Here is a 21,160-nt window from a genome sequence, read left to right as displayed (position 1 = left end):
ATTTCTACCGCAAAAAGGAAAAAGGAATCAGTTCATATATTCGACTCAATTGAGACAAGCAAATTTAGGGGGCTGAAGAAAAAACACGCATTGACTCTAGTCTAAAAAAATATCATAATAGTTAAAAAAAAACTTTCTTTACACGTGAACTCAAAATGACGCCAAAGACGCTACAGTCTTCATCTTATCACAAATCAAAAAATTCCCGTGAAAAACTATTATTCTACTAACCTTTGCCCTTATCTCCCATATTTAATCTAGAGCAGATCAAAAACAGAGATAAGACGTCCGTATAAAAGAAGCTCGTCTCCAGTGGAAGCTTCACTTCAGAGTTTTCCCATAAACTCCCCGTCAAAAACGCCATGGCTCAATCCGTCCCACCAGGAGACATCCAGACCCAACCAAACGCCAAGATCGTCTTCAACGCTCCGTACGACGACAAGCACACCTACCACATCAAGGTGATCAACTCGTCGGCTCGCCGTATTGGATACGGAATCAAGACGACCAACATGAAGAGACTTGGAGTCGACCCACCATGCGGAGTCCTCGACCCAAAGGAGGCTGTTCTTTTGGCTGTGTCTTGCGACGCCTTCGCATTCGGACAGGAGGTAAGTGCTCCGGATTCTTAGAATCCCAACCCCTAAACTCCCATTTTCCAGGATACCAACAACGACCGTATCACTATCGAGTGGACCAACACCCCAGATGGAGCCGCCAAGCAGTTCCGTCGTGAATGGTTCCAAGGAGACGGTATGGTTCGTCGCAAGAACTTGCCAATTGAATACAATCCATAAATGGCATCCCAGCACACTCAGATCGCATCCTCTCGTCCGACATGAAATTTTTATTGAATTTTGATGTGTTTCTGATTTGACTTCAAACAGTTTACATGATATACAGAATACACGTTTTTGTGGAAGACAAGGGGTGACTCGTGGTGCTTCTGATTCTACAGTATTCCGAGTTTTCTTGCGAACATTCCTTCCTGAAAAGATTTCCACGGCTACACCTCATTTCCTCCCGTGTCGCTGGTTCCATGATTTCATGCATTCTATAATCTAGACATGCATGACTCAGTGGTCAAACGACCAACTGAAAATGTTTGCCCTTCTTTGTTGGTCTATCTTTCGAAATTTTACGCCCTTCGCTCTCTGCTTCTCCGTACTCTCTTCCCTACAAAACACGGTAATCTTGAAGTTTAAAGATTTCAAGGTATTACTGAAAGATGTTCCAAGGACAATGTTATAGCACTGATATCCAGAACCTCGACTACAGTTTCAGAATAGAATCCAGAATCTCTAAGACCTGAAATTTCTTTGATCATTGGTTTCGATGATGCAAAGGTGTCATGATGCAAATATTCAGTATAAAAAGAAGGATATATGTCTACCAAATGGACACTTACTAGTGAAGGATCCCGAGTCAAGATGGAGTTACGGGTCGAGACCTATATGGTTGGAAAGGAAATCGGCTGGGATTTCCAAAACTATTTTTAAATTTTGCTAAACGCCTCTAGGAATCGAGAGAAATGAGCTCGCAGTTCAGCTCTGATCTCGGTTCTTAACCATATAAATCGCTCGAAGAGGGGGTGAGGAGGTACTACTTTCCTCACTGCCTAGATAATCCACGTTTTCCAACGGTTGGTTGGTCGAGTGGGTATACGTTAACGTGGATTATCTAGGCAGTGAGGAAAGTAGTACCTCCTCACCCCTTCTTCGAGCGATTTATATGGTTAACAACCGAGATCAGAGCTGAAATTTGAGCTCATTTTTCTCGATTCCTAGATTCGTTTAGCAAAATTTGAAAACAGTTTTGGAAGTTTCAAAGTTTAAGCTTTCCAACCATATAGGTCTCGGCCCGTAACTCCATCTTGACTCGAGTTCCTTCCCTAGTTAGTCATAACAATCAAAATGGTTTCTGGTTTTCACAGACATTGTTTTCTGAGAAAGCTGAAAACCAATAACCACACAAACGCATTTTTTGTTTTCTGTTATTTTCATTTTGCAATTTTTATTCAAAATGTGAGTTGTTTATGAAAAAGAATAGAGTTTTGTTTCATGGTGATCTCTGGTTGAAACGAATAGTTTATGTATTTGAATGTCAGTTTGGGACTCGGTCTTCGGAGGTCAGTTTGTTTTGAAAGTCCGTAAATATATTATAACTTTTAGTCTCCGTTCTGACACAGTTTTTTGAGACAAAAAGGTTCTTAGTTCTTTTATGATCTTGGAATTTTTTAATCTTTTTTGATCTTCAAAAACTGCAATAGTCTGTAAAATACCGTAACCTGTAATAGAGGGACACTTAGCGGCGCCTGTTCGCAGCGGTATATCTCGGTTCCGAAAGGGACTATCAAAAAGTTGTTAACTGAAAAAATATAGCTTAATATTCATAGAATATTTGTTCTATTGAAACATGTTTCATATCTTTAAAGATAACCGAGATAGGATGCTCCAAGCACCTGCTAGCGGTCCGCCTCTATTACATATTTTACAGTGTGTTTAACTTAAAACGGTTCTTCCGTCTTTCCACCAAAAATATTTTATTTTCTTCCTTTCTAGAACACCTGCCTAAAAAGTTGGCTGGATTCGTCTGAAAATGTTCAAAAACATTTGAATTCTCTTATTTTCTTACTGAATCTCACAGGCGTTTCCCATAACAACCGAACCAAATCCAATATCCTCGCCCCTTCTGACTAAACATTGCGCAACCTGACTTCGCATAAAAGAGCTACACCTCTTCTAATAAAATACTATCCCAGAATGACATCAGTTCTCCTTTCTTCCCTCCTCCTTTCCCTCTATTTGTCTTCAATCTTCCCATTTCTCTTTTTTCTTTCTCCATCTGCGTCTTTTCTTCTATTGCACACACATCTGCTACACACTCAAATTTCGAAATGTTCCGCCATCACTGATATTATATTATTCTCGACGTCTGACACCTCTCACTTACTCTTTTCAATCATATAAAACCTCCTCACATTTTCTAGGATTTTCCAATTCAAAACTTGGCCAAAATGCCACCGTTACTCCTAAAATTATTGATGCTTCTGCATGTTATATTTGACGTCACCTTCACTTTATTCTCACTCGGATTCTATTCACCCGGATGGAATTTCAACTTGAATGACATCTCCAAAACCTTCCATTTTGCTCATTATTCATATTGGACATCTCCATTGGACTACGTTGTGTTATGTCTGTTGCGTCAAGTGTCTCTACTCATTGCAATTATAATTATTACTCGTGGAAAATCAAAGAAATTGAAAAAATGGATGTTGGTGTACGATATTCTCGGAATTCTCGGATACATGGTAGCTGTTGTGAAACTGTTAGCATTCGATGAGACCGCTGAAATCATGAAATATCCAGGTGTCTTTATGAGCACTGGGTCTGCAGTTTTCCTGACGTTTTCTCTTCCATTTGCTATTCGACAGACATTATTGACTAAAGACAGCGAAGAGGAAGGTTATGAGAGGTTGCAAAATGAAAATCAGGAGAACGCAAGTGTAGAAAATGGTGAGATTTTTGATATTCAAAATGTTAGACAGATTTTAGAAAAGTTTCGAAAATATTTGTAGGTCAAAAAGTGTCATAAAACCAGTTTTTAATCGAAAAAAGCAAACCCGTTTTCCATTAAAAAGAAAAATGAAGAATAGAAAAAAAGCTTTGCTATCGGAATATTTTAGGTCTGAAAACTTATAAATTTTCAATGAAATCTCAAAAGTTTTCAAGGCAGAGTATGCAGAAAACTGACATCATAGACAATTTCTGTACTTTGATAACCAAAAATCTGATACTTCGCAGTTAAATTCTTATCAGAAAACCAACCAGACCACTAAACAAACAATATATCTTTTTAGGTACTGCTACCACCTCTAGTGGCACATCCAATGCCCCCACATCTGCCACTACATCTTCTGAATCTACTGACGACAAAGAAGAAGAAGATGCAGTTTCAAAAGAAGAAAAAGAGAAACGTCTTCCGTTGTCAAAACATCTCTGGCAGATTGTCAAGTTGTGTGGAAAACAATGGAAGTGGTTCACGGCTGCATACTCGCTTTTGCTGATTGATTGTATTTGTAAGTTTTTTTTTAATTGAACATTTTTGACAGAGTTTTTTCTGGGTAGAACAATCAGTCCTTCTAGTTAATTTACAAAGATTGTCATCTTAACAACTTGAAATGCAAACAAAAAGTAATCAACCACAAAAATTGAAATGCCAACTCGTTCATTAGATCCAACAATAGCTCAATTACCGTAAACACAGTATTATAACGGCACCTATATTATAACGGTACCCCATCTATACTCAGAATTCATGAATATGATTATCCCTGTGTGTTTTCTTGGTTCTGATTAGAAGCAGCGTGATTAGTAACTTCTTAATCTGCAAAATAGAACGTCTAAAAAAGTTGTTTCGTTCAATTTTAACGAGTTTCTGAAACCACAAAGTTTCTTCCGAAGAATGGTGAAAAATATAACGACATGTCGGTATTTGGGACTATCGCATGTCCTCAAACTTAAACCGTTCTCACCTTTATCTAGTCTTCTTCTAAATTTTTATTTTTTCAGTGAACCTTATCGAACCAGCCTTGTACAGTCAAATGATGTCCACAGCCATCCAAATGAAATCTTTTGATATCCTCAAAAAAGCTTGCCTCATCCTAGCGATTGTCCAATTCTCGGAAGCCACGTGTAACACTGTCAGATACATTTGCATGCAGTACGCAGAACGACTGACTGCTCGTAATATTCGTGTCGGCCTATTCCGTGCAATTCTTCATCAGGATATCTCTTTTTTTGATGAAAACAAAACGGGGCAACTCATGTCCAGAATTACTCATGACTCTGAATCGATTTCCAACTCTCTTCCGGTTTATATCGAAACCACCACCAATAACCTTTTCATGTTGTTTGGATCCGCTCCGATCATGTTCTATTACTCATGGCAGCTGTCCATCAGTACATTTATCACATTCCCAATTACTCTTCTCATGACAAAATATTACGGATTGTTTGTTGAGAAGTTGTCTGAAAAGGAGAACGACGCGACTGCAGTATCCAATGAGACTGTCGAAGAAGTGTTGTCAGCCATCCGAACTGTTCGATCATTTGCCGCAGAGAAGATGGAGCACATGAGATATACCAAAAATACGGATGCCTGGTTTAAGATCAGTATCAAGAGCGTCGTCGTTGGTACCTTCTACAATTACTTCTGGGCCACCATGTGGAATATCGAAGATGTTGTTATTTATTTGTACGGTGGATACTTGACATTGAATGGACGAATGGCTCCAGAAGCACTTCTCACTTATGTCTTCTATCATTGGAGACTTCATGCTGCACTCAATGTAAGTTTCTCTTTTAAATTTTGAAGAGATTCAAATTGAAACATTTCAGGCATTCAGTTCTCTCTTTTCTGATGTCATGAAGACTATCGGATCCTCCAGAAAAGTCATTCATATCATGAATCGCCATCCTGAACTCGACTACGAAATCGGAACAGAGACTCCAGAAGTCGTCGGTAACATCATCTTTGAAGACGTGGAGTTTGCATACCCCACAAGGAAAACTGCCAACGTTTTGAATGGAATCAGTTTGTCGTGTGAACCAGGGAAAACGATTGCATTGGTTGGACCGAGTGGAAACGGAAAGTCTACACTTGTCTCCTTGATTCAACAGTTCTATGCTCCACAATCTGGAAGAATTCTTCTCGATGGAACACCAATTCACAATATTGATCATCATCATTACCACACTAAAATCGCCCTCGTTGCCCAAGAACCAACTCTATTTTCTGGAACAATCCGTGAGAATATCCTATATGGAATAGAGAATGGAACAGATGAAGACATGATGAGAGTGTCTGAAATGGCAAATGTTCACGAATTTGTGTCGAAGATGGAGAAGGGATACGACACAAAATGTGGAGAGAAGGGAGTCCAGATGTCCGGAGGGCAGAAGCAGCGTATCGCCATTGCCCGAGCACTCATCCGTAATCCACGTGTTCTAATTCTCGACGAAGCCACGTCAGCATTAGACTCAGAATCCGAGTCAATGGTTCAAGAAGCGTTGAATCGATGTGCCCGTGAACGAACTGTCGTAGTGATTGCTCATCGTCTCTCAACAGTGAGAAGTGCCGATCGAATTGCTGTAATTGAGAAGGGAAATGTGACAGAAATGGGGAATCACGAGGAGTTGATGAAGAATCCAGATGGTCTCTATTACAAATTGGTCAGCAAACAATTGGCACCGATGGAGCTGAAAAAGGTGGAAGAGGAGAAGCCTATTGTTGATTTCTTCTAAATTTTCTTGTTGAATTATTTATTTATTTTTCCTTGTTAGGTTTTTCATCGCGATCTCTTAATAGTTTCAAGCATTTTACTTGTTCTTTTGTGTTGTGATTCTCAATTTTTTTTTGACTAAATGAATGTGTTGCTAAATTATACGGAACCAACTAATGTAGAACCTCTAGTACTAGAAGTGCGGCTCAATTTGAAGCAGACCTAGAAGAGCACTTGTAATTAAGGACACACAACATCCCTCTGAAATATAGAACCACATGTACTTTGGTTACAGTAATTACAGTACTTTTTGGATGAATATCTGTGTTTAGGAGGTTTCAGAAGAGTAGCTTTTTCCTTTGGATGTCCTGACTTTCCTTTGGATGTCCTAACTCATAACTTGCACGTAATTTGCTAAAAGGTTATAAACTTTGTCTGTTTTAAGAAGAAAATGACAAACTTTGACATTGTATTTCGATGTCACCTGAATGCCCGATAAATTTAATTTTGTATGAGTTGAATATAACAAAAATAGTACATCATTTTTGTTGTTGACCATTTTTTTATAAGGACACTCCTTAGAGAGTTACGTATCGACAAAGTTATTTCTCCCACAAATTGAACCATTTCAGTGCAAAATAGTGCGATTTTTGAGCTGTCCACTTAAAATTACTATAACTTTCTAGGGAGTGCCCGTACAGAAAAGCTGATAACTACAAAAACAGAGCTCTACTTTTGATCTGTATGATTCATGGAATACCTACTGGGTGTGACAATCGGCATTACCATGACACACTCTCAAATTTGGACAACTTTCACTGAAAACGGCCAAAGCTCAACCTATTGACCGATACTGTATATGATTTCCCCGAGAAACCTTTGTTCATTGATTTCTCTCTAAGCTCACAGCGATAAACCAAAGAGTTAGACGAGTAAGTTTTGCGGACACTTGAACAAACATACCGCGGGAAGATTCCCCCCGTAGTTTCTATGTACAAGAAGAATGATTCAATTGGCATCGTGCCAAACAAAAACTTCATTTAAAATGGAGCGATCTTTCTAATGAATCCCCCCTCTTCCAACTAAACATGTCACATTAATTCCCATATTTCTCTTGTCCTTCATTCCAATGACCCCTGGGCAGTCTGTGTCCAAATCTCTCATTATCCCATTGTGTTTTAACTCTCCGTTCTCTTTCGACTTAACTCTCTCTTCATCGGAGAGAGGGCGCCCGACCCCTGTGTCTTTCCTCTGCCTACTCATTTTCGAATTACACTTGTCCTGCCACCATTTTGTTCTTTTTTGAAGCCTCATATTTCTTCTTTCAGATGAGCACTTCAGATGAACCCGTGTTGTCTGAACAGTTGAGGAAATGGATGCTAGCTCCCGATGTGGTGAAAATGGTCGACGATGAAGTGGAAGCGGCATGGAAGAAATTTACGAATCTGTTTGAAACAGAGAAGTAAGTCTTTCTTTTGCAGGAATTTTCTCTCAACAACTCTCAATTTCAGAAACGGAATAAGTTATGAAGATGCACGCGACGCAGCAACTACAGACAAATTCTACGATTTCAGATTATTTTTGCTAGTTCGAGAAGAATACAGTACAAAAATTTATTATTACAAGAAGGCGTACTTGAAGAAGTTCAGAGAAGAATTTGAGGAGCATTTAGACAACTTGGAGGAAGTTATAGCGATTCCGGTAAGTATCTTTTGTTTCAAATTTCAAAATCTTATTAACTTATTCAGGCTAGACGTCAAAGAGTCACTGTGATCTTAATACACGTATACTTCATATTCATTCTATTCTCCGGACTCATCTCTTTATATAGTCCCGTCAATGTGATATCAGTCAGGATACTAGGTGTACTCAGTGCTTTTCTGACATTCTTTTTTGGTTGGAATCTTGTCATATGGCAAAAGGCAACGCAAACGACGCTCAATATGTACGAAAAATTGAGGTAAGTGTTTGGAAAGTTGTCAGCTGAAAATTGCTTCCCGTAAAACCACTAAGAGGTGCTCCCAGCAAAGTCTACTTAACACGGTATATATTTTTTCTCAAAGGAGATATCAAAAAGTTGACAACAGACAAAATATAGCCGAATGCTTAGAAAATATTTTTCAGTTGAGATATTGTGAACTTTTTCTACTGGGGACACCTCTATTAGAGGTTTTACGGTACTCTAAGTGTCTTTCATGAGCTCATCTAGATGTCGGAACTAGCTTGTTTTAAGAGTTTCATTCACTCAAACTTTCAGCACGATATCCAAATTCAAAATACCGAGAGCAACCCTTTGGACCGATTCAAATCATTTACGACTCCGCACTTATCAGTTATTCGCTATAGATCCAAGACTCGTAAGTTGTCCCATAGATATTCAGACAGACTTTTCGCTTTTTTGCAGACTCGCACGTTCAAATACCTTGTCCTTTTCTACGTCCTTACTGTGATGATTATCTACTTTCTGAATCTACGCTGGAAGTATCCATTGGAAGACTCATTCTCAGAAATCGACCTCAACATTTATCTCAGCGTCCTATTTCCGTTCATAGTGATCTTGAGATCGGTTGATTGTTGTGCTAATCAAAGCAGCCATTATAGAAAAATAGTGATAGATTATTTTGAACAGTTTGCGAAAAGAAGGAGAGAAATACCAGATAGTGAAGAAGATACTGAAACAGATGAAGATGAAGAGGATGAAGAAGAGGATGAAGATGAGGAAGAAGAAGATTCTGAAGCAGATTCTGAATCTGAATCAGAGTATGAACCGGAATCAGAGTCAGAGACAGATACAAATTCAGATTATGGGTCAGGCTCAGGTTCAGGCTCAGAGTCTTAATTTGGTTCCTTTCTCATTTTTGTTATATCTTTTTTCTTCTTTTTTCTTCTTTTTGTTCTCGATCTCTTTTTGTATCTTTCGATTCTCATTGTCCGTTTTTTTTAAATTAATAAACTTTTATCTGGTTATTTGTTGCGTGAGCGTTTTACGATTAGTTGTTGAGTTGTGTGTGCAGATGTAAAAAAGTCAACCTGAGATAGAAGGAGAAACGAGAAAGGGGGGATTGACAATTAATCATTGTGTAATGTGAATCATTTTCTTTGGGGTCTCTGGGGCGATATCACTTAAAACATTTTTTGAAGGTGAGTGTATAGCCAAGAGATTTAGGAGAGACATTCAAAGCTACCCGGAGAAGCCGAAGACTCCGATAAGAAGATGGATATGTACAAAAATGTTTGATAAATGGAGGCTAGGAAGAAAGTTCAGAAAGACAAAAGTCGGAGATCGTTATGCTTCAAATTATGCTTCAATCACAGTATTTACGGAAAACGTGATTCTGTAGACTACGGTACCACTGAGAATCTGAACTACATTAATTAACACGAGATATGAATCAAAAGTTTAGCTATGTTTCTTCCAACATTCTTGAACTTTCAAAACAAATAAAATGTAAATTGCAATGCTTGCCTGAAACTGTTTTTCGGCAACTCCGCATCAATTTTGATTTTTTTTTCTTTTCGAGATAAATTTTAGCAATTGTAGAAAACGAAACAGTGAAAAGGCTATTTCTGGTCAAGACACTCAGAAAAAACTTGCTTATACGTACTGTAATCGACATTTGGTGAACACTTCAAAAAATCTTGTTTTTTACGAAAAACATCAAATTCGTGGAAAATAATTAATTTTGGAGTTTTTCGCGTCTTCACGAATTCTCTTTATGATTTCTTGTCTTATTTATTGATTTTTGTTGCAAGGTTTGAATAGACATAGTTTTTATGAGACTCTAGTAAAAAATACTACTGTTGCCGAAAGTTGGTGAAGCATGAATTGGCTAGTTTCCTTCTATACTTTTCCGTATCTCATCTGACTGTTCTAAATATCATTCCCCGGTAATTTCCCTCCCACACCAGGCTATGCAGAGTCCTTCTCTCTTCTTTCTTTCTCTCGACGTCTGCAGACTCTCTTATGTATCCGTTCTCTCTGTTAAAAGTGCACGAGACCTCTTATTGATCGGTTATTCTGTCTTTCATTTATTAGAAGTCGATTAGATTTTGAACTTAAAGATAACATAGAACATAATTTTCCACAGTTCTTCCCGATGGATACAGAAGAAAAAACTGGACTATCTCCAGAGGTTCTCGGTGTAATCAAAAAAGAAGTAAAAGCAGCAGCGTTAGAATTTGAAGACAGTGCGTTTGGATATGCCAAGTTAGTAAATTAGCTTGAAGTATTTATTCAGATATTTGCAATTTTCAGAAAAACCGTATTCATGGATTTCGGAAAGGGTCGTATTTTAAAACAGGAGGTATTCGAAGCAATACACAAAGAAGTGGACGAAAAGTTCTCGAATTCCAGAGAATGGTTGATGAAAAACACAGAGGAATTTCTCAGTGGATTGAATGATTTGGAAAAGGAGTACAGTAACATGGTAAGCTAAATGAGTTGTATTTTTCTTATTTTCGTTTTTAGAAATCCCAACAATCCAAAACTACACTGGCAATGTTTATTTATGTTCTGCTAGCTTGCACTTCCGGATTCATCACGTATAATGAGTCTTATGATTCAAAAACAGTCATGGCATTGGCCGCGACTGCAGTTCTAATCCTTCCATTCTTTGGCTGGAATCTAATTGAATGGGAGAAGTCGTTGAAAGAACTCGTCACTCAGTGCGAGAAGTTGGAGTGAGTTGATCAACTAGTTTTGATTTATTTATTTATTGAATACGATCGCAAGTATCGTGAAAGTAAGAAAAGAAAACAGAAATATCAAGAAAATATAAGCATCAGTGAGGGTTAAGTTTCCTTTCCCCGCTTTTCTCATCAAGTTATTTCAGATCACTTATCTCATCCAACCGAATGAAACGAATTACGTTCACCCATAAAGAGCAAATGAAAAATCGTATGAAATTGATAGCGGAACCTGTTTGGAAAGCAGTAAGTGTCAATTTAGTCTAAATTCCCCAATACCACAATATTTTCAGCTGTTAACATATATCCTCTTCGACGGTCTGTTCTTCCTCTCGATATTCTGTTCACATCAATACGCAAGAAATCATCGTCTTGATGCCCAATCGGATACCTACAAGACATTGGATGTGGCTTGTTACTACTTAGCTTTTTTCGTTTTTCTCTTCAAACGATCCTCTATTTCCCATCTTGATCAAGAGTGGAACACAGGTAGAAAGAAGCTTCAGGAATCCTATACGGAATATTCACATGTAGCTGAACAAACAGAAGAATGTTAGTTTGGGTGTAAAGTTGAATGGAATAATTAATTATAGAAATTTCAGATTTTGATCAGCAGAGAGATGAAGCTGCAAGGAAAGATCAAGAAGAACAAGAAGAAAAAGATTATGAGATTATCTCTTAAGCGGAATACAAGAAACTTATCCCTTTTTCCTTATCATTTTCACTACCTCCTAAAACTCAGGAAACTACAATTTTGCCTTTTTTCAAGTTTCTTATTGGCCACAATTATTCAATAAAACTTTGTACAAATATTTCGGGACTACTTTTTATTGATGAGATGCAAATACACGTGACCCATTGAACGAAAATACAATTTTCAGATGAAATTTACAATGCATGAAAAAATTGAACTATAGAGTGAATGGACAGGAATGTGTGAAAATGAAGCTACCAAGGCTAGATTTGAGTTCTTCTGGAACCATTATGTAGAAGATGATGTTGATGTGGATTGTACTGACGTCTCGAGGGCCGAACGCTTCTCTTTCATTAACTTTTGCGTTTTTCTACTTTCTTTTAATATCTGAAATTTTATCGAGATTAGATGATTTTTTGGTTTCTACAGTAATACCGTCGTTGAATATTCTTCACCACGACATCCATTTGGCTCAGTTTTGATTTCTTTATTGAGACTATCCCATCTGCGTTCACTTTGCCGCATGCTTTGCGTTCTTCCCGATTCGTTTCTGCTCGATCGCAAGTTCTTCTCGATTTGTACGGTCTCCCCGCGTGTTTTTTTAGCGCTTTGGTTAAATTCACATTATATTTTTTATCCATTTTCAGATAGTTAACTAATCTGCTTTACATGTTTAAATAATGACGTTATCATAAAAATTACACTTTATTGAGAAAAATTTTAGAAAAAATACAATATAAACACAGAAAATCTCTTATTATTCACACATCCGCCTCCTCCATCGCTCTCTTCACATACAAGTTGACAGTGTCCATCAATAAGGTCATCGACGCCGGATCCAACTCAGCTCCTTTTCCAGCGAGAGTTGGCGTCGACATTTTACGGCGTTTCTCGGGAATCTGAAAATTTAAAAATTGTTATCTTCAAAACAAGGATAAGAGCTTACTGGAGACATGTCTGTATCTTCTGAAGTCGAAGGGGTGTCTGTCAACGAATGGCGGACAAAATATGTGTTTCTCTGAAATTAATATATTTTTTGTTGGTTTTTTTTAAAATAAACCCTATTAGCTCGGCACAGTTCTTACAACTGCGCTCCACTGAAATTCCCTTGAAAAATGTCTCATTTTCTCTGAGCCTCTCAATTTCGCACACTATTTTCATCGGTTTCTATAGAGTTGTAAAAAGCGTGCAGTGCTAATACTTACATATGGAATCGGCAATCGATTTCTGATAACTTCCATTCCATCCATTTTTCTATGCACAAGATCCTTTCGATCGAAGTGATCGAGACACAAATATTTCCTTCCAGCCGCCAATTTCTCCCTTAAATCAGTCGCAAACTCCTCATCTCCATTCGCCAATCGACACGTCCATTGCTCTCTGAAATTAAAGTAATCATTTTCAAAAAAGTTTTAAAAACCTTACTGTTTCTCTGGTGCCCGAGTGAATGAGGTGACATAATGATTGGGCGTCGGCTTCCGACAAACCACACAGCTACGACGACGAATCGACGTCTTCGGGAGGGATTCTGAAGGCTCGACGATCTCCGGATCCGCCATTTTATTGCGACAAATATTAGAAGAATGTGTAGTTTTTTTGTTCTTTCCTCTTTCTGAGACCCGTGCCACCGCGTGCCACGTGGCAAAGGCCTCGGGCGCTCCGCCACCATTCACACGTTTTTTTGGTTTTTAAAGTATAATTTTCTGATTTATTGTAGGATCCGGGAACTAATATGATTTTAATTGCTATTTTTGAAGTTTTGATATCATCTAGGGGCGATATCGTTAGAAAATAAGGTATATTCAACACAGATACTGCAAAAACCTATTTTCAGTTTTTTTTGTTTCTGAACGTAAATATTTCGGTGAGATTTTCAAGAAAGAAATTCTAAAATGAGATATTTTTTAGTTTTATTTCCTTCCAGTAACTTTGCGAATTACACCAGTTTCATCTGGAATTAAATAATTCACAAACCTTTTTTTAATTCAAAATTTCCGCTTTAAATCGAAACGGCCGAACTTTCCTGTTGTTGGCCTAGAATCCGAACTTTGTGTACTCCTCACGGACAAGTGGATCTTTTTTCTTTTTTTGAAGATTTTTCTGAAAATGTTTCCAAAGATGCTGCTTATTTCAACAAAACATGTAAACCGTTACTCTTCTTTATGTAGACGAATATAACAGTAAAAAGTACTCTGATGCGTTCAAAATATACAAATATTCAGTGGAAAAGATGATCTAGACAATAAAAATATCACTGGAGTGGATAAAAGCAAAAAAGGAAATGCTCGATGGGAAAGGCTAATAAAACAAATAAATCGGGACTCACAATGCGCTGTTGGTAGTGGTAAGAAAAAGAAGTAAAACAGAACAAAAAGTAGTTTCGAGACGAATAAAAAATGTGTGCATAAAATAATAGGAAACTATTTTGACAGTACAGTACCCATAATGGTGAAAATGAGGAAGGGAAGTGGAGGTCAATAAAATACAAATTAGGAGGGAGAGAAATGTCTTGGAAATGCGAGAGACTGGGATGTAAAGCTTTTTTAAATTGGGAAATTATGTAACAGGGATTAATTTAACAAATTGCTGCACGTGGCCATGCGATCTTCGCCTCGTGTCGTTTGTAGGCGAACATGTGCGGCTTGTTCTCTTTCTTGAGCTGCTCATGCACCAAGACGGGACAGTCCGTTGGGAGGAGACACGACTCGAATCCTTCGGCGATGAGATATCTGGAAATGGAGAAAAACTTGAAAAATCAGTTGAACTTCTATATAAAAACTCACAATCCGTGCTCCTCTGGATTCGTGATTCCTTGCTGATGCGCGACGAGTCTGCTCAACTTCGACGTCGTCAGCATAGGAACTCCTGGGAATGTGGCGTATCGTACACACCCGATCGCCTCATCCGGAATCGCAATTTTCACGAAAGCATCACACGTGGCTGCGGAAATCATTTGAACGAGGCCAGCCGATGTGCCACGTGTCAGTGTAGCAGTTGATAGAAGTGGTGATGAGCAACAGTGACGAGAAGAGTCCAGAGACATTAAGACTCGCTGATCATTCTCACAGAGTCGTCGAATCGCTTCAGCACTTTTCAGAACGTGAACAGCGGACCAGAGTGACGTCAGATAGTACGATGCATCGCTTTGGGTGACAACTGGTTGGGGAAGGAGTTCCCACATATACCACGCTTCGACTTCACATCCGACTGTCGACGTACGTGCCAGAATATATACAAACCATCGAACGAGATCGTCCCCTGGAGGCAATCCTCGATGTCCACAACTCATCGGATCCGTCGGATTCTCGTTCTCATTCCCATTATTCTGACAACCAAGCACCAATCCGACAGCCTTCATCAAATTCTCCAACTTCTTCATCGGCGAGTAGTGATTCTGCATCTTTCTCATCAAAAGCTTGACTTGCTCCAGAATCGATGGAGCTGGCGTCACCAGAGATTCTGGATTCGTGAATCCCAACTCTGTCAGATTCATCTTCCGTACAACTCCTTGATTCTGAGATATCAATTGAAGAGCTCCAGCCTTTGAATGCTCTTTTATCATAACATGATAGAGCAATGGCTTCACTTCTCTCAAGAGCAACTTGTGAAGAACTGCTTCCAGCACCGCGTCAATATTCAGAATCTGATTGCTATTCAGTCTAGCACTCTCCTCATCAATTATCCGATGCAAATCTCCTTCTCCATGCTTCACCAAATAATTCTTCATTCCATTTATAAATTGTCGAACATTTCGGATCACCACCGCCGGATCCGTCTCCTTCGTATCTTTTGTGCACGCGATAAATTGTCGGAGAGTCAGTCCAAAGCAAGCGTTGTCTCCTTCTTTCACTTCAGCCAACTCCTCCACATACTCTTGAACCGCCCGTCCTATTTTCTCATCAGTGCTGGCACTACGTGGCAATTGAGCTCTCGAAATACGTCCACTGAGAAGTGGAGACATTGATGGGAGTGTAGTTGGGAGGTCATCAATAGATCCGAATGACGCCGCTGCACTCATTCCATTCATTCCGATACTTTGTGAGAATCTGGATAGAGCTCGTGGAAGACTTCGAATCGAGAACGATCCCTCTGGCTGCCTCCTCAACGTACTTCCAGCAATCGATCCATTCTTCGAGCGACTCTCCAAAGTACTAAACTTCGAGCTTCCAGCATCCGCATCCTGCTCCCACCCCTTCACAGTCACTCGATCACTCGGCAGAGGTCGTCTCATCATCTTCTCAGTCTGCCATCGAATCACCTCATCCTCGACGTCATCATCGTCATCCTCATCTGAATCCATTTGACACGTGGAATCTCCACCGGCAGTTCTATCAGAATCAGAGTCTTCTTCTTGAATTGGCTCGCTAACTTCTGGAAAATGGAATTGTTAACAACTGGAAGAGAAAAGGGGTTGAACTCACTCAATCCCATCGTGGATTCATCTCCATGATGTGCCAAATCTAGAAGATTCTCCCAGACGTTGGAATCCCATGGTTCGTTGAATACGGTTCCAGCAACACTGACAGCGTCATCCTCGATTTCTACAAAAAATTACAATTTTTGGTCAAGATTCAGAAATTTCAGCCAAAACTCACTCGAATGCACATCCAAATGAACTCCATGCTTTTCCGAGGCGAAATCACAGAGTTGTGCGTAGTCACTAGATCGTCGGCATTCCGACATCATCGCCGGTCCGACGCCTCCAACAATCGACATGTTACGATTATGGTGTCCACGTGGTTGAGGAGTTGGGAGGACCTGAAAAAAAAACAGAATTTAGTGAAAATAGAGGAGTATGCAAAATAGGCGCAATTTTCGGATTGTACACAATGTTTTTCTCTCTTTTTTCTCTTGTTATGGTTTCTTTTTCCGAGAAAAACAACTACTGTATTTACTTTAATCGGGGGAGAAAAGGAAAAAATGTTGTTTTTTCCCGAAAGATAAGGTTTGAAGTTTTCTGTCTTGAATTTCTCAAAATGTTTCAAACGCAGAATGTTGTTTTCTCAGAGAAAAGAGTTGACATAACCTATGATTCATCTAGGAGGGAAACACTTAAATTTTTGGCTTTTTTGTGAAAAAATAAACGTATTGGAATCGAAAATTCAAAACACGCAGAGGAAAAATAAAGTGTTGCAGAGGAGATAAAAAGTAAAATTTAGAAGTATAATCATGCCCTCTTTTGGTGAAAGTTGGGTCCCCCCCCGCGAAAACTACAGTAACCCGTATACAGTAGGGTGGGGGATCATAGATAGGACATGATTATACTCATTCGAAGCGCTTTGACGTGTTGATTCTAAAAAATAGTAGAATTAGGAAATTTGGGTGAAATCTGAAAGAATTAAAGCAATTTGAAATCTTCTTTACTTTTAAAATGAAATAGTTTCAAAGGTGCCCATTCTATTACAGACTGTAATTTACAGTTCTCATTTCCAGCAGTCTCTCTACATAACGAGAAAAGAAGTCAACGAAAAAGAAGAATAAGACATCGTCGAGACGAAAACAATGAAGCGACAGAAAAACAGAGACAATGATTGACGGAGTAGTGTCTTCTCGTTTGTGAAAAAATGGCGGGATGGGGTAATTATACGAACAATTTCTTCCGAAAAAGACAGAGAGAGGTCAGGTGGAAGTTTTGAATATAGTAAGTAGGCAGGAGAGATTATACTTTTCGAAATTGTTTCTAGACTTTGATCAGACCTCTCAGACGGTCTCTTCTCTTCTGATTTTCGACAGTTTTTCCGTCAAACTCGTCTTTTTTATAGTAGTTGTCGCCGCGCGAGAAAGTCTGAGAAGGCGGTGAGAAAACGTTTTGTTTTCGTTTAGAGAGAGAAATGAATTTATTTCTCTCATGAGACAATGATAGATGGCTACTACTATCTTATACCTTTGCAATCTTCTGCTGTCGATTCTTCAGCTCGTGATTGACAGCGGACCACTGATGAGGAGCAGACGATTTGGATGTGGTGGATGGCGGTGGAGCGTTGTGTTTGGCTCTTCGCCAAACAAGCTCACTTTCCGTTGACGTTTGAGCAGTCGTTGGGGATGATGTGGATGTTCTGGAAGAATATAATATGGTTTAGGATATGGTAAATGGACAGTTTTGATAAGAATGGATAATGGAAAAGCGCTGAGAATAATAGGAATCTGAATAAGGCAGATCAGCTTTTTGGAATATATGAAATAAAGAAAAATTATAAATTAAATGACCTTGAAGAAGTGCACTGACTTCGGATCTCTCGCCGATACTCTCTCGTTGGCGGTAGAGCGGAGTTGCAAGAAGCGTGCCGTGCTAATAAATGACAGGAGGAAAACATTCATTAGAAAAACGACAGATAAAGACACTCTTAAAAATAGAGCGGTGCAGAATAAAACTTCATTTCTTACAAAAGCAACAAATTTAGAGGAAACTCAGAAAATCTTGATTTAACAGCCTACGGATTCTCTCAGTGATTGAAAAAGCGCTCAAAACCTCAGATTCCTTGTTGGATTATTCCAAAAGATGCCATGTCCACAGGCCTTCTAAGTTATGAAAACTTCAAGTAACCGGATGTAGTGGTGGTGGTGTGTCAAGGGTTCGCCTCTTTCATTCAACAATATTAGAGAAAACTGACCAAAAGTAGATGAAAGCGGAGCGGGGGAGGTGATGAAGAGGGGAACATTTTCATCCATTCATCCTTTTGGGAAGAAGAGGTCGACTAATTATGCAAATGGAACGAACCGAACGTCATGTATTGTGGACAAAAGAGAAGGATGAAACTAGTCCAGCGAATTGACAGGAAGAGAAGAAGGCTTTTAAAGGGGAAAGAAAACTAGAAAAGTGACCTTGTCAGCACCCACTTTCAGACATTGGTCACACTTTGCAACAATAAGAATTACTCAGATGATTTACTCAGAAGAAAAGCGATGGAAAAAATCGACATCAGCGTCCTCAGCATAACAATAATAATAATGCAATTTGTGCTTCCCAATTACTCATCCTCTCTATCATCATCATCTGTTCTCCTCATTTTTGTCTCCAATTGACATCATTCAAAAGCTGAGAGAAGTGTCAAGATGGATTAGGCAACCTGCTCCTATACAGATGCTCCACGAGGACGAAGGAGGGGGTACTTGGAGATTCGATTTCGGTATTCAATTCACAATTTTCTCGGAAAGAGAAGAGGAGCAACATGGCAGGGCGGCAAAGATATCATCTTCAAGATCACTCGTTGGTATCAAATTTCAAGATGGAAGGAGAATCGGGAGGGGGAAAAATTATTATTGATACTTGATGATTCTGTAGGAAGCTCATTGTGCATACATCTGTTGCAAAGATTCATAGAAAGATGAGGGGGGGAGGGGGCAAAAGCAAAAAAGCTATAGGAATACCGGGGAAAAAAGTTATTTTCCTAAACGAAATATCGAAAAATTTAACGGATTTCGTGTCAGTTTTGAGCAACAAATTACAACTTTGAAGGTGATTTTGCTATCGAAATAAGAAATTTTGAAGAAAATAGGAATAAATACAGTGTTTTCCACTGAAAAAAGGAGGAAAAACACAAATTTTCTTATTCAATGACTAATCCAAAGAGGTGACTCATAGATTTTATGGACCAATTTTCCATGTAATCAAAAAAGATTTTGACTAAAAAGGCCAGCAATACATGTCTTTCTATTAGATGTTTATAAATCTAAGCTGATTTCAATCTATATTCAAAAGTCTCCCCGAAACCCTAAAACCTTTAATTGAACCCAATCAACAAGGTGAGAGAACAGGTGAATATATCTTTCTCCCGGGAGAAAATTGTTATTGCGGTATTCATCATAGTGCGAACGGAGAGAGGAAAATGAAGGTGTCACTCGATATTAGTAATATCGTCGTCGTCGTCGTCGTTGCCAACCAACAACAAAACCGGGAAAAGAGGTGAGAAGGGGGGGGGAGGTCATAACGATGGTGATGCTAACGATCTCTCATAATGCATAATCCGCCTCAAATAATACCAATATTCCGAGATTCATTACATCATCTGGTAGTGAGAATAAGAAGAAGGAGAAAGTAACATGAGACAAGATTAGATAGGATGAGAGGGAGGGGGGTGAAAGGTCAAAATAGTGAAAGTTATACTATGTGAGAATTCAATCTTCTAGAGGAGTAGATCAAAACCTCGATAAGATTCCGAGATGTAGAAATATTCCATATTTTGTTATACAGTTTTAGAGACATGATCTATACTTTTGATCTACACAAAAAATCACATTTTTATTTCTCAGATTCGAAAGAGAGAAATGATTTCGAAATTACAATTCAGATAGAATGAGTCATTGGTGACTCTCATGAGAAACATGAGAAATGCTGTAGATATTTGACAGTAGTCGTTTAGATCAAAAAATGTTGAAAAAAGATACTCGAATACAAGTTTTGATCTACAAAATTATAATTCTGAACTCAAAATTCGTAGAAAATTACAGGAGGACTCGAAAAACCCCGTTCGAAATTAGAAAATTGAATTCGAAAAATCTTTCCAAGGACTGAAATCAAACTATTTTTTCACAGGAAAGACCAGAGAATTTCAGAAACTTTCGAAGCGAATTTCACAAAATGAAGATTCAAAACTAATTGTTTCTCATCTCAGTCAGAGTAAATCTGACCTTCCTCACAATGCGGGAAACTTTCCCATGATCATCTTCACCGTATAATTCGAATTGTTGCCATCCTAAACCAGCAGGGGAGGAACAAATCGTCTCTCTTCACCACCGAGACGACAACAAAAGTGGAGAAGGATGAACCCGGAATAGAGGGTTTTCGATGACACAACACATAATTAATTGGTTTGAAATTGAAGAAAGAGATATGCTAATTATAATAACATGAGCTTCTTCTTCTCCATAGGGAACATCTGGACGAATCAGAAGCCTTAGAAAATAAAAGAAAAATGGAAAAGACCTGGTGTAAAGTTAGACTCACTCGTTCTCACCCTCATCATTCTCTTCTTCTTTTTCTCGGGGTGCCAACTATACACATTATTAATAATTTGTAAGAAAGCTAAGAAAAGAAGGATGCTGCTGTGACAAGTATGCCCCAGGGGGGCTTCTCCGAAAAACTTCAACTTTTTGGGTATAATCTTTATCTTTCGAAGAAGGAGAAGATCTAAGCCGTACTGGCAGGTGCAGAATGTATCAAATAAAGAGAGAACCTCATTATGCACAAGCTACCCCAGTCGAACCCAATCAGTCACACCTGTCATGTTATTGTGCATATATGGTGGTGCGGTAAATCTGACAGAATTGAACAGACGGTCGCGGGGTTCGAAACGGAAACTATTAGGGGTATTTCTAAATGGAAAGAAAGGTACGTCGGGTTGGAACGGGCTAATGAGAGAGAGAGAGAGAGGAAGGAAATTGGTTGCATATAGGTAAAGGGATTTAGGAGAAACAGAAACAGAAGAAATTGGGAGATGTATGCGCAATGACCAACGCAATCAAGCGAATTGGTAGAGGGAGAGCACACACAGGTG

At 38.8% G+C, this 21,160-nt stretch overlaps 5 protein-coding genes across 5 annotated transcripts; 4 read left to right on the top strand and 1 right to left on the bottom strand.

Moving 5' to 3' along the window:
* Positions 1 to 362: 362 nt before the first annotated feature.
* On the top strand, positions 363 to 797 carry GCK72_017437 (uncharacterized protein; the record flags this gene model as incomplete). The annotated part of the gene is made up of 2 exons (XM_003102263.2): positions 363 to 611; positions 663 to 797. The coding sequence occupies 2 exons, from the start codon at positions 363 to 365 to the stop codon at positions 795 to 797; spliced, it is 384 nt and encodes a 127-aa protein (XP_003102311.1).
* Positions 798 to 3,016: 2,219 nt separating this feature from the next.
* GCK72_017436 (uncharacterized protein) lies at positions 3,017 to 6,308 on the top strand (the record flags this gene model as incomplete). Its single annotated transcript, XM_053732087.1, has 4 exons — positions 3,017 to 3,518; positions 3,863 to 4,081; positions 4,575 to 5,353; positions 5,403 to 6,308. 4 exons carry the CDS (start codon positions 3,017 to 3,019, stop codon positions 6,306 to 6,308), a joined length of 2,406 nt encoding a protein of 801 aa, XP_053581000.1.
* Positions 6,309 to 7,614: 1,306 nt separating this feature from the next.
* Positions 7,615 to 9,125, top strand: GCK72_017435 (uncharacterized protein; the record flags this gene model as incomplete). The annotated part of the gene is made up of 5 exons (XM_003102357.2): positions 7,615 to 7,748; positions 7,798 to 7,987; positions 8,035 to 8,246; positions 8,544 to 8,643; positions 8,691 to 9,125. 5 exons carry the CDS (start codon positions 7,615 to 7,617, stop codon positions 9,123 to 9,125), a joined length of 1,071 nt encoding a protein of 356 aa, XP_003102405.2.
* Positions 9,126 to 10,383: 1,258 nt separating this feature from the next.
* Positions 10,384 to 11,654, top strand: GCK72_017434 (uncharacterized protein; the record flags this gene model as incomplete). Its single annotated transcript, XM_053732086.1, has 6 exons — positions 10,384 to 10,493; positions 10,542 to 10,590; positions 10,755 to 10,966; positions 11,119 to 11,218; positions 11,266 to 11,524; positions 11,575 to 11,654. The coding sequence occupies 6 exons, from the start codon at positions 10,384 to 10,386 to the stop codon at positions 11,652 to 11,654; spliced, it is 810 nt and encodes a 269-aa protein (XP_053580999.1).
* A 773-nt stretch (positions 11,655 to 12,427) lies between these two features.
* GCK72_017433 (uncharacterized protein) lies at positions 12,428 to 13,225 on the bottom strand (the record flags this gene model as incomplete). The annotated part of the gene is made up of 4 exons (XM_003102324.2): positions 12,428 to 12,565; positions 12,613 to 12,684; positions 12,872 to 13,046; positions 13,092 to 13,225. 4 exons carry the CDS (start codon positions 13,223 to 13,225, stop codon positions 12,428 to 12,430), a joined length of 519 nt encoding a protein of 172 aa, XP_003102372.2.
* Positions 13,226 to 21,160: the final 7,935 nt, after the last annotated feature.

This window comes from Caenorhabditis remanei, chromosome V (assembly GCF_010183535.1).
Source record: "Caenorhabditis remanei strain PX506 chromosome V, whole genome shotgun sequence".
Classification (NCBI taxonomy): Eukaryota; Metazoa; Nematoda; class Chromadorea; order Rhabditida; family Rhabditidae; genus Caenorhabditis; species Caenorhabditis remanei.
The sequence above is the reverse complement of the archived record's forward strand: the minus strand, read 5'-3'. Positions and strand labels throughout refer to the sequence as shown.